Source organism: Oncorhynchus kisutch, linkage group LG27, assembly GCF_002021735.2.
Source record: "Oncorhynchus kisutch isolate 150728-3 linkage group LG27, Okis_V2, whole genome shotgun sequence".
Classification (NCBI taxonomy): Eukaryota; Metazoa; Chordata; class Actinopteri; order Salmoniformes; family Salmonidae; genus Oncorhynchus; species Oncorhynchus kisutch.
In genome coordinates this window covers 10,430,000-10,443,346 of record NC_034200.2, presented here as the reverse complement: position 1 = coordinate 10,443,346, position 13,347 = coordinate 10,430,000, and the positions used below count along the sequence as shown (strand labels likewise).

General features: G+C 44.4%; 1 protein-coding gene across 3 annotated transcripts in view; it reads right to left on the bottom strand.

Annotated features, from left to right (window-relative positions):
- Positions 1-3,448: 3,448 nt before the first annotated feature.
- LOC109871798 (ETS-related transcription factor Elf-1) overlaps positions 3,449-13,347 on the bottom strand; it is a 10,746-nt gene continuing 847 nt past the window's right edge. Inside the window, exons 1-8 of one of the 3 annotated variants that reach the window (XM_020462810.2) lie at positions 13,070-13,347; positions 12,325-12,920; positions 11,613-11,733; positions 9,460-9,570; positions 9,019-9,171; positions 8,742-8,810; positions 5,939-6,131; positions 3,449-5,827 (exon numbers count right to left, since the gene is read on the bottom strand). In XM_020462810.2, coding sequence (XP_020318399.1) covers positions 5,185-5,827; positions 5,939-6,131; positions 8,742-8,810; positions 9,019-9,171; positions 9,460-9,570; positions 11,613-11,733; positions 12,325-12,396 — 1,362 coding nt within the window. In that variant the 5' untranslated portion in view covers positions 12,397-12,920; positions 13,070-13,347 and the 3' untranslated portion in view covers positions 3,449-5,184. Of the gene's footprint in view, positions 5,828-5,938; positions 6,132-8,741; positions 8,811-9,018; positions 9,172-9,459; positions 9,571-10,180; positions 10,575-11,612; positions 11,734-12,324; positions 12,921-13,069 lie in introns of those variants that run through there. The other 2 variants (XM_031807090.1, XM_020462811.2) reach the window with 2 other exon arrangements.

Genomic DNA, 13,347 nt, shown 5'->3' with positions numbered 1-13,347 from the left:
ATCACGTTACATTTTGTGATACAAACATAAAAAAGGAAAGTGAAAAAGGAACAGAAAAACGAACCCTACACCTAATACACCACTATTTCATAAAGATACAAATCACCATCCCATTCCTCCTATATTATTTAAAAAATATATATATTTTATTTTTACACATCACTGACAATCTGAAATGGTCCACCCACACAGACAGTGTGGTGAAGTAGGCGCTTGTCAGTACAGTATGTAGGCACAAGAGCTCCTCTTCAACCTCAGGAGGCTGAAGAAATGTGGCTTGGCCCCTAAGACCCTCAGAAACCTTTACAGATGCACAATTGAGAGCATCCTGTCGGGATGTATCACCACCTGGTACGGCAACTGCACCGCCTGCAAACACAGGGCTATCCAGAGGGTGGAAGGGTCTGCCCAACGCATCACCAGGGCACAATGCCTGCCCTCCAGGACACCTATAGCGCCGATGTCACAGGAAGGCCAAAAAGATCATCAAGGACATCAACCACCCGAGCCACTGCTTGTACACCCCACTATCATCCAGAAGGCGAAGTCAGTACAGGTGCATCAAAGCAGGGACAGAGAGACTGAAAAACAGCTTCTATCTCAAGGCCATCAGACTGTTAAATAGCCATCACTAGTCAAGTACCACCCAGCTACTCAACCCTGCACATTAGAGGCTGCTGCCCTATGTACATAGACATGAAATCACTGGCCACTATAATAATGGAGCACTAGTCAATTGAATAATGTTTACATACTGCTTTGCTCATCTCATATGTATATATTGTATTCTATTCTACTGTATTTCAGTCAATGCCACTATGACATTGCTCGTCCTAATATTGATATATTTCTTAATTCCATTCATTTACTTTTAGATTTGTGTATTGTTGTGAATGATTAGATACTGCTGCACTGCTGGAGCTAGGAAAACAAGCATTTCGCTTCACCCGCAATAACATCTTCTAAATAAACTCAGCAAAAAAGAAACGTCCTCTCACTGTCAACTGCGTTTATTTTCAGCAAACTTAACGTATGTAAATATTTGTATGAACATAACACGATTCAACAACTGAGACATAAACTGAACAAGTTCCACAGACATGTGACTAACAGAAATTGAATAATGTGTCCCTGAACAAAGGGGGGGGGTCAAAATCAAAAGTAACAGTAAGTATCTGGTGTGGCCACCAGCTGCATGCCAGGTCGCAATTGTAAATGAGAACTTGTTCTCAACTTGCCTACCTGGTTAAATAAAGGTGAAATAAATCAAATAAAAATTAAGTACTGCAGTGCATCTCCTCCTCATGGACTGCACCTGATTTGCCAGTTCTTGCTGTGCGATGTTACCTCACTCTTCCACCAAGGCACCTGCAAGTTCCTGGACATTTCTGGGGGGAATTGCCCTAGCCCTCACCCTCCAATCCGACAGGTCCCAGACATGCTCAATGGGATTGAGATCTGGGCTCTTCGCTGGCCATGGCAGAACATTGACATTCCTGTCTTGCGGGAAATTACGCACAGAACAAGGAGTGTGGCTGGTGGCACTGTTATGCTGGTCATGTCTTGATGTGCCTGCAGGAAGGGTACAACATGAGGGGGGAGGTCTTCCCTGTAACGCACAGTGTTGAGATTGCCTGCAATGACAACAAGCTCAGGCTGATGATGCTGTGACACACCGCCCCAGATCATGACGGACCCTCCACCTCCAAATTCATCCCGTTCCAGAGTACAGGCCTCAGTGTAAAGCTCATTCCTTCGACGATAAACGCAAATCTGACCATCACGCCTGGTGAGACAAAACAGCAACTTGTCAGTGAAGAGCACTTTTTGTCAGTCTTGTCTGGTCCAGCGACGGTAGGTTTGTGCCCATAGGCGACCTTGTTGCCGGTGATGTCTGGTGAGGACCTGCCTTACAACAGGCCTACAAGCCCTCAGTCCAGCCTCTCTCTGCCAATTGCAGACTGTCTGAGCACTGATGGAGGGATTGTGCGTTCCTGGTGTAACTCAGGCAGTTGTTGTTGCCATCCTGTACCTGTCCCGCAGGTGTGATGTTCGGATGTACCGATCCTGTGCAGGTGTTGTTACACGTGGTCTGCCACTGTGAGGATGATCAGCTGTCCATTCTGTCTCCCTGTAGCGTTGTCTTAGGCATCTCACAGTACTGACATTGCAATTTATTGCCCTGGACACATCTGCAGTCCTCATGCCTCCTTGCAGCATGTCTAAGGCACATTCACACAGATGAGCAGGGACCCTGGGCATCTTTCTTTTGGTGTTTTTCAGAGTCAGTAGAAAGGCCTCTTTAGTGTCCTAAGTTTTCATAACTGTGACCTTAATTGCCTACCGTCTGTAAGTTGTTAGTGTCTTAACGACCGTTCCACAGGTGCATCTTCAATAATTGTTTATGGTTCATTGATCAAGCATGGGAAACAGTGTTTAAACCCTTTACAATGAAGATCTGTGAAATTATCTTTGAAAGACAGGGTCTTGAAAAAGGGACATCAAAACTATTTGATTTGATTTTGACCCGAACTGATCCCTTTTGTTCAACACACCTTGTAACTCTGCAGTAAAATCTCGTACACCCAAGTGCTTCTCTGCAACTGCCACCACATCTATTTTCTGTCCCGGCACCCCAATGTGGTGGTGGTTGAACCAGCTTCCCCCTGAAGATAGGACGGCAGAGTCGCTGCCCAGCTTCCCGAAAGCACTACCTCTTCAAAGAGTATCTTAAATAATCCCCCACCACCCCCCCTTTCTGACTTTGCTGATAGCTACTTGGAGGAAAAGTGTACTTACTGTGCATATGATATGTGATTCTCCCCACCTAGCTATCTCAACATGAATGCACCAACTAAGTCGCCCGGGATAAGAGTGTCTGCTAAATGACTCAAATCTAAAATTGACATTCCATTTCTGCGGTACAGTTTATAACCATGGCAATGAATGCTAACAAGTCAACCTTACTGAAGCACAAATTCATAATATTGGCATAGGCCTACTACTTACACCTGACCCATCGTCCTCTACTCTCTTCTCTGCCTCAGCACACGACACCTTCTGTTCTACTCTGACCCTGGCAACCTGAACCGGTCTCTCTCGCACTGGGCACTTCTGATCCCCAGCATCATGGGCACCCCCACAATGGTTTTTTCCACCGATACTACACAGTCCCTTGTCATCCTGCACACGTCTCACATCTCAGAACCTCCCTCCAACAAACTGCAGCAACATGACCATGAGCTTGGCATCGGAAACGCCGTAGTGGGTTCAGCACAAACGCTCTCCCTGGATAACATGATTATCAGGTAAAGACTGCTTCAAAACGCAAAAGGACAATGTCTTCTCAGTTTCACCATGCTCACGTCGCACCAAACGGTAGGCGTCACAGACACAGGGATTTTGTGCGGGTGAGGAACATTTAAGGTTTGCCAAAAAACTACCAGGATTCATTTCAAATTATAACTTTTATTTCATGAAAACAATAATTCCTTTATCTATTACTTCTGTATAATAAATTGCATGAGAACATCAGAATGAACATCAATAAATTGATTGATAGTATAAAAGCCTGGTACAGCATTTCCACAATGACATTTTAACCAAGTTTCTTCACACAATATAACAAATATATCAGAGCCTTCCAGCTAAAGCAGAGTAGCACAAGGCAATATTATCAAAGGAAAAGATTGCATATGAAAAAAAAAAACAGCTTTTTATTAGGAGCCAAGGTCTTACGGCTTTGCAAGGCATATTAGATAGAGGATCCTCGTAGGAACAGCAAAACTAATCATAGATCAGTCTAGGCCAAAAGGGCAACATCATCTTACCTCTTTACAGACGAGTTAGAACGCTTGGGAACTGGGACCATGTATACTGTGTGCAGAAATATAAAACGCATACAAACCTGAGACAACTGATTGAAAAACATAAAATATACACACACACACACACACAACAAAAAACCAAGGCATATACGGTCCAAGAAGGCACAGTCATCGCTACTACAGCACATCATGAATTCAGATCTGGAACGCTAACAGGACTGTCTATCAGAAGGGCACTGGGTAGAAGTTGCCCACAGGGGCAAATCTAGGATCAGTTTACCATCTCCAAATAATAACCAGAGAACACCACAAAACTGACTTTAGATCAGTGTCGATAGAACATTACCGACTCCGGGCAGAAGTACTTTCACGCTCTCCAAAAAAATAAAAAAAAACCCCGGAGAGAAGTTAATCAGGCACCCTGTCAACATTAATACGTCTTCATCTCAAAGCCAACAGTAGTGCTGAAAGAAGTTACACAGAAAACCCTTTTTGATTTACATTTCTATTATTTCCGGAAAATAGCCGTTACTGGAATGGTAACCGTCATAACAATCTCTATGGAATGTACCCCCCCCCCCCCCCCCGGAACAGATCAGCTACGACACGTTTACCACAAGCACCGATGGTGTGTCTTCTACTGTTGTGAGTGACATTGTGAAGTGTGTGTTGAAGATCATCAAGTGTCATAGACATAAAACAATGTTTTAGGCGCAATATGCCAGTAGCTCGCGGGCTACAGACCAAGGCCGTCTTTCGTGAAAGCTGGAACAGAATTGTTTGAGGATTTTAGGCACTTTTGGTAGGCGAGAGTAAGAGCGGGGACAAATAAATGGCTCGTGAAGAGTTAACATTCGTGCAAAGCTTTGATCATGGCAGAGGAAAAGAAAATAGAGAGGGGAACAAAAGCAGTGTGCAAAGCTCCCGTGCATTCAGTGGAGCTGAAGTGCAAACAGAGAGAGAAGCGCGGGATGTTGTGCAGAGAGTGGCTGTCGATTCCAGTGCTCGTCTATCGTCTTTGGTGGAGAATTCGAATGGCCACCATGTTGGTACCAAGAGTTGAAAGACAAATGACACTCTACTTAGATTGCCTATTAGAATGTGATCGTCATGGAGTGCTTGGCGCCAACATGGAAGACAGTTTGGTTAACTCTCTGAGAAAATTGCCCCGGTGCATAAGGGAATGTAAGAGACAAAGACTATACAGATCTGTCACATCTGTAAAATATATCAAATTTACATTACATCTGTCCATCATCGTTCTTAGAGGTCTCCCTTTTCGATCACTGTCCCCTATAGTTGTCTTGACTATGAGGAGATGACAGCGACCGACACTGATCAGATGTCTCGGGGCATCCTACTCCCTGGTCAGTCCTGAGTCGGGGTCCTCCTCGGTCTGAACCTCCAGCTTCCCCTGCTTGACAGGGCAGGTCACGGGCTGTAACTGCAGAGTCACTATCTGACTGGTGGTCTGTTCTGCAGTAGCAGCCTGTCTCTCACACATACTCCCCAGCAGCTGAGCGGTTCTGAAGACCGACCCGTGCTGACCGGTCTGCAGAGACTGAACGTTCTGCAGGGTGCGCAGCATCTCAGCTGAGACTATAGGCAGGTGCTGCTGCTGGATCAGACTGCCTCCCAGTGGTCGAAGAACTGTTCTGCGCTGGGCTGGGGATCGGGACTCGGATTCTGGGCCGGGTTGGTGCCACTGGGCTGTTGCCGGACTACAGCTGCTCTGTCTGGACCTTTGGTAACCTGGTCTAGAGGAGGGGGGAAGAGGAGGGAAAGAATGCTCGTAGGACGCTAAATCGTCCAGGGATTGGTCGCTGGAGGGTGGACTTTCCTCTGGGTCATCTGGAACGTCTCCATCATCCTCATGATTGCCTTGGTCCTCCTGGTCTTCATCACCACTGATGAAGACCATGTCCTTGGGCAGGGAAGCAAACTGGTACACCAGCCTCTGGCCCTCCACCTTGTTCAGGATCCCACGCTGGTAGTAGTACCTGTTAGAGACAGAGAGAGGTCAGCTTTGATACACACCTGCAGGACCACAGATAGAAAGTTACGTTTTGTTAAAATGAATAATAATAATATGTAAATCAACTACAGCGTACCTGAGAGCTCGGCCCATGGTCTCATAGTTCATGTCTGGTTTGTTCTTGTGTTTGCCCCAGAGTCGGGCCACAGCCTTAGAGTTGACCAGCTTAAAGATCCCTGCATGCCGATTGGTCCATTTGATGTAGCGGGGGCAGGCCTGTCGGTCTTGAAGAAGCTCAATCAGGAACTGCCACAGATACAGGGTGTTCCCTGAAACACAGGCAAATGAGAGGCGAGATTGAGTGTTCTGGTGTGTGTATGTGTGTATGTATGTGTGTATGTGTATGTATGTATGTATGTGTTTATGTGTATGCATGTATGTGTGTGTGTGTGTGTATGTGTGTATGTACGTATGTCTGTGTGTGTATGTATGTCTCTGTGTGTGTATGTCTGTGTGTGTGTATGTCTGTCTGTGTGTATATATGTATGTCTGTGTGTATATATGTATGTCTGTGTGTATACATGTATGTCTGTGTGTATACATGTATGTCTGTGTGTCTGTATGTCTGTGTGTCTGTATGTCTGTGTGTGTGTGTGTCTGTGTGTCTGTATGTCTGTGTGTCTGTATGTCTGTGTGTGTGTGTGTATGTCTGTGTATGTCTGTGTATGTATGTATGTATATATGTATGTCTGTGTGTATATATGTATGTCTGTGTGTATATATGCATGTCTGTGTGTATATATGCATGTCTGTGTGTATATATGCATGTCTGTGTGTATATATGTATGTCTGTGTGTGTGTATATATGTATGTCTGTGTGTATATATGTATGTCTGTGTGTATATATGTATGTCTGTGTGTATATATGTATGTCTGTGTGTATATATGTATGTCTGTGTGTCTGTATGTCTGTGTGTCTGTATGTCTGTATGTCTGTGTGTCTGTGTGTCTGTGTGTCTGTGTGTGTGTGTGTGTGTGTGTGTGTATGTCTGTGTGTATGTCTGTGTGTGTGTGTGTATGTCTGTGTGTCTGTATGTCTGTGTGTGTGTATGTCTGTGTGTGTGTATGTCTGTGTGTGTGTATGTCTGTGTATGTCTGTGTGTGTATGTATGTATGTATGTATGTATGTATGTATGTATGTACAGTGCCTTGCGAAAGTATTCGGCCCCCTTGAACTTTGCGACCTTTTGCCACATTTCAGGCTTCAAACATAAAGACATAAAACTGTATTTTTTTGTGAAGAATCAACAACAAGTGGGACACAATCATGAAGTGGAACGACATTTATTGGATATTTCAAACTTTTTTAACAAATCAAAAACTGAAAAAATGGGTGTGCAAAATTATTCAGCCCCCTTAAGTTAATACTTTGTAGCGCCACCTTTTGCTGCGATTACAGCTGTAAGTCGCTTGGGGTATGTCTCTATCAGTTTTGCACATCGAGAGACTGACATTTTTTCCCATTCCTCCTTGCAAAACAGCTCGAGCTCAGTGAGGTTGGATGGAGAGCATTTGTGAACAGCATTTTTCAGTTCTTTCCACAGATTCTCGATTGGATTCAGGTCTGGACTTTGACTTGGCCATTCTAACACCTGGATATGTTTATTTTTGAACCATTCCATTGTAGATTTTGCTTTATGTTTTGGATCATTGTCTTGTTGGAAGACAAATCTCCGTCCCAGTCTCAGGTCTTTTGCAGACTCCATCAGGTTTTCTTCCAGAATGGTCCTGTATTTGGCTCCATCCATCTTCCCATCAATTTGAACCATCTTCCCTGTCCCTGCTGAAGAAAAGCAGGCCCAAACCATGATGCTGCCACCACCATGTTTGACAGTGGGGATGGTGTGTACAGGGTGATGAGCTGTGTTGCTTTTACGCCAAACATAACGTTTTGCATTGTTGCCAAAAAGTTCAATTTTGGTTTCATCTGACCAGAGCACCTTCTTCCACATGTTTGGTGTGTCTCCCAGGTGGCTTGTGGCAAACTTTAAACAACACTTTTTATGGATATCTTTAAGAAATGGCTTTCTTCTTGCCACTCTTCCATAAAGGCCAGATTTGTGCAATATACGACTGATTGTTGTCCTATGGACAGAGTCTCCCACCTCAGCTGTAGATCTCTGCAGTTCATCCAGAGTGATCATGGGCCTCTTGGCTGCATCTCTGATCAGTCTTCTCCTTGTATGAGCTGAAAGTTTAGAGGGACGGCCAGGTCTTGGTAGATTTGCAGTGGTCTGATACTCCTTCCATTTCAATATTATCGCTTGCACAGTGCTCCTTGGGATGTTTAAAGCTTGGGAAATCTTTTTGTATCCAAATCCGGCTTTAAACTTCTTCACAACAGTATCTCGGACCTGCCTGGTGTGTTCCTTGTTCTTCATGATGCTCTCTGCGCTTTTAACGGACCTCTGAGACTATCACAGTGCAGGTGCATTTATACGGAGACTTGATTACACACAGGTGGATTGTATTTATCATCATTAGTCATTTAGGTCAACATTGGATCATTCAGAGATCCTCACTGAACTTCTGGAGAGAGTTTGCTGCACTGAAAGTAAAGGGGCTGAATAATTTTGCACGCCCAATTTTTCAGTTTTTGATTTGTTAAAAAAGTTTGAAATATCCAATAAATGTCGTTCCACTTCATGATTGTGTCCCACTTGTTGTTGATTCTTCACAAAAAAATACAGTTTTATATCTTTATGTTTGAAGCCTGAAATGTGGCAAAAGGTCGCAAAGTTCAAGGGGGCCAAATACTTTCGCAAGGCACTGTATGTGTGTGTGTGGATGGATGGATGTATGTGTGTATGTATGTGTGTGTGTGTGTGTGTGTGTGTGTGTGTGCGTATGTGTGCGTATGTGTGTGTGCGTATGTGTACCTTTGCTATATTTTCCCCTCTTGAATGTGATGTCCGGTGTGGGAGATTCAGGCCTTTTGGATTTCTTACCTGAAACACATAAGAGTTTTTATTTTACTGTGACAATGACATAATTGACATTGTAAATTACAGCAGTCCATAAAAAGAAATGTGAGAAAGCACAAAATAAGTAATATTGTCAGAACTGATGAGCAGACATATGTGCTTAAGGTTATGATTACAATTTATAGTTTGAAAACATGGCCAGATAATGACATAAGTCAAATTACAGTCTGACCTCTCTTCTTCGGTTGCTCGGCAACAGTCTCCCTCTGCAGCGTGACCCACTGCTGCTGGCCCAGAGCTCCCACAATGTCCTCTACTGACACCATCAACTGGTGGGTAACGGGCGATGTGATGACATCACCCAGGGAGGGAACGTACAGCTGGGCTAGAGGGGAGGAGACAAACACACACGGTTAGGGCTTAGAGCGTAATGAATGGGTCTACAAGGAGACCATTAGATTACAGGATGTCAACATCTGCTCCAAATCAGTGCAGAAATATGGATGTTTGTTTGCCCTAGACAAGAAACATGGTGACGGTAGTCAACAAGCTAAATGTTCAGCGACATCTGAGAAGTTCACGCAAAGACAGAGTCAAGACAAGTTACTCACTGAGCTGCTAGCTAAAACTAGCTGTGTGTGTGTGTGTGTGTGTGTGTGTGTCTCTCTCTCACTGTAGTGCTGTTGGTCCAGAGAGAGGGATTCGGGGGAGTCCATGTTGAGGAGAGTCTCAGCTGCCACCAATGTTTCCATGGTTTCCTCATCTCCACTCTCACTGCACTCCACTGGTTAGAGAGAACAGGGGTAAAGGGAAGAGATGGAGAGAGAGGAGGGGAGATCAATATCGAGAGAAACGGTGTGATGCCTCAGCATGACCTAATGGCTCTGTCTGTAGGCCAACCCCTAGTGATGGGACAGCGGGAATAAACGCGGCGGCTAGCTAACTACTTCCTCTGCGTTTCACAAACTCAGTCCACGGGACCCAAAGGGTTGCACGTCTTGTTTTTCTGCCCCAACACTGCACAGCGGATAAAAATGGTCCAAGCTTGATGATTAGTTGATTATTTGAATCAGCGGTGTAGTGCTAGGGCAAAACTGTGCACAAGAGTTTTTGGAAACCGTGTACTACACTGTTAGTAAGCCCATCTTTCTTCCACAACGACAGTCTAACTGTATATTCGCAAGCTGGCAAATCCTAGCTTTAACAGAGATGATGCTAAGGTTGCAACATGCCACGGTAAACGATTGACAGTGAGCTTCTAAAAGTAGAAAATAAAAAATAAGCAAACGTTGTTAGTTGCTAAATGAGGTAGTTCAAAGTTAGGTTAGCTAACTAGCTAGACAGTTACAGGAGTAGACAAGTAAAGTTACAAAACCAATTTGAAACAAACTTACTTGCATAGACTAAGATCCTCGCTACTCAATCATTACTTCCACGAACTGTTTCACTGCAGAGAGCCACATGATTATCAACTTTACCAAAACTGCAGCAGCCACAAGAAGACGTGTTTTGTTTCACTTCCTGGATTTGAGAACTCCTCTGATTGGGCCAAATGCGATGACCATAGTACGCATGTGCACAGACAGTTTACAGTCCCCTCATCAACACGAGCAGAGACAGCTGGCTAGAGTATTTATTTAAGCTTTGTTAGAAACAAGGATCGGACCCTTTCACGCTCTCCAATTTTCGACTAAAATGACACCCAAATACAACTGCCTGTAGCTCAGAACCTGAAGCAAGGAATGCATATTCTTGATACCATTGGAAAATAAACACTTTGAAGTTTGTGGAAATGTGAAATTAATTTAGGAGAATCTAAAATATAACATCTGGTAAAAGATAATACAAAGAAAAAAAACAGTTTTCTCCAGTTTTTTTTACCATCATCTTTGAAATGCAAGAGAACGGCCATCATTTAGATTTTGGCCACTAGAAGGCAACAGTGTATGGTGCAAAGTTTAAGACTCATCCAATGAACCATTGTATATCTGTTCAAAATGTTGCATCAAGACTGCACAAATGTGCCTAACTGGTTTTCAAGTTCATAATTGTGCACTCTCCTCAAACAATAGCATGGTATTCTTTCACTGTAATAAATCAAATCAAATAGCTACTGTAAATTGGACAGTGCAAAAATTAACAAGAATTTAAGCTTTCTGCCCATATCAGATATGTCTATATCCTGGGAAATGTTCTTGTTACTTACAACCTCATGTTAATCACATTAGTCTAAGTTAGCTCAACCATCCCACGGGGGGGGGGGGGGGGGGGGGGGGGGAACACAGATCCAGTAGAGGTTTTAAGTTAGGTTAAACTATATTGATTTGAAACTGCTCTGTTGTTAAATTTCAGTAGTGATACATGTGCCACAAACACAGCAACTAGCTTCATAGCGATCTCTTTGTAGTGTGGTTGCTAAACTATCTACCATAGCTAGCTAGCTAACTGGCTAACCACCTTCCATACATCACACTGAATGTACTGACTGTACAATGTCTTCATCAGCTATTTATTTTTGCCCAGCACCGGTACTTATGTGCATATTACCCTCCTGTTTTACACTGACAGTTTCTCTCAGGAGCTGAATGAAGACGTGGAGCCTAAACCCACATCCTAAAAAACGCCAGACCCCTTACCCTAAACACTAACCGCCAACATCTTACCTGAACATAGGCCTCCTAAAGTACTACAAAACGATGTTAAGTCCTCTGTGCCTGTTTCTGTCTCTGCAGGTGCTGTTGATGATGCCAAGAAAGCCCAGCAGCTCAATCCCAGCCCTTCCCTTCCCTTCATGAGAGCAGGGCAAGTGTGTGCATGTGTTGTTACCTGTTGTTAGCAGGTGGTCGTCTGTGTGTGTCTGCTCACAGGCCAGGCCTGAGTAGGAGAGCATGTGGGAGTGGGGGACCTGCTCCACTATCACCGCAGGAGAGGCCAAGTGCTCATCCAGCTGCAACACAGAGGGACAAATGATCTGTCATTCCCTTTAATTCCGTTCTAATTCATTCTATCCAACGCTTTAGGGGCATATAAATTCCGATATTTTCAAAGTGTTTGATATTGTAAATCAATTCAGGGGTATTGGGTACGGATACCAGAAACTCAGTTCAAGGGAAAGTGTACTAACATCTATGCCTTAAGGTTCCAGCCTCTAGGCAGAGGTTGTAGTACACAGACATACAGTGAAACGAGACTAGGTGATATGGTGATAGAGAAATGTCACCAATGTCACCATACTTTCGCTGTTGTTTTTTTAAAAATAGCTCAGTGTGTTCCTAATGGACATTGGCGTGGGATGCTTCAATAACCACGGCTGACGTCATCATCGTGTCATGCTTGGCTACCGTATGTCTCGACTCTACCACTGCGTTCAATACAGTTCGTCTGCACTTTGATACTTGATTCCCCAAGTGGTTCTACATTGACGCGCGATTCCAGAGGAGGCGTTGCTTTATCTGTTGGCATGCGCACACACACACACACGCACGCACGCACACGCACGCACACACACGCTCATGCACGCACACACGGTCGCTCCCACCTGTAGTCCGTTATTCACGCGGTCGCTGGCATACTCAAAGATGAGTTCCGTCTGCTGCAGCATGGCAGACATCCCAGGAGACTCTGAAGGCAGCTCTACGATGTCTTCATCCTAGCATTCCATGTTAGACGTCCAAACAGTTTCACACCCTCTACGTTTTTAGGTCCCAGAGCACCGGATATGAGTTAGAAGTGTCAAATCACAGGTTCTGTGTTTCATAAGTTCCAGAGCAGAGTAAGTTGTATACAAAGCTTCCTCCCCCCCCCCGTCCTTTCTGTGTCCGTGGTCTTTCACAGGTCCTTCTGAGGATGAGTGACTTTCTACCGCATGGCTGAATAACAGCACAGTGACTAAACTGGCTAAATTAAATAGCCGGCTAGCTAACCAGTTGCTCACTCCAGCGCAGTGGCTAGACCTCTCAGAAGAGTGAGTGTTGGCTTGGCTTTGCTATTGTCGAGATAAAATCCTGCAGGCCTCCTCAGTAGACGGTCCATAGATGAAATGCTGAACAAGAGCATAGTTACTTGTTTTCTCTTCTTTACGGTTTCTATTCTCGATGAGGAAGTGTAGGCCACCAACGGTCCTGTGGTCGTAACCTGCGAAAAGGGAACAGAGACAGAGGGGTGGGGGTATGGGGGGGATGGAAATAGAAAAATATATAAATAACATTAGAGAAGGTTCTTCAGGGCATGATAACTCTACATGTACTCTACATGTGCCACACTCTTTCGGATCAAACACACACCTTGAGCAAAGTGCAGACAATGAACAGGATCACATGATCAGGGCTCTCTAAACTCTGCTGGTAGAACAACAGTCTGTTAGGAAGACCCAGGGCAAAAACAATGTCTGCCAAGCTGAGCCAAGGCCTCTATACAACCAGCAACTATTTATATACCTTCCTGCTATATCACGTTCTTTATTACTGTTCTCTCTCTCTCTCTCTCATCTCTCTCTCTCGCTCTCTCTCTCTCTACTTCTCTCCTCTCTACCTCTCTCTCTCTCTCTCTCTCTCTCTCTCTC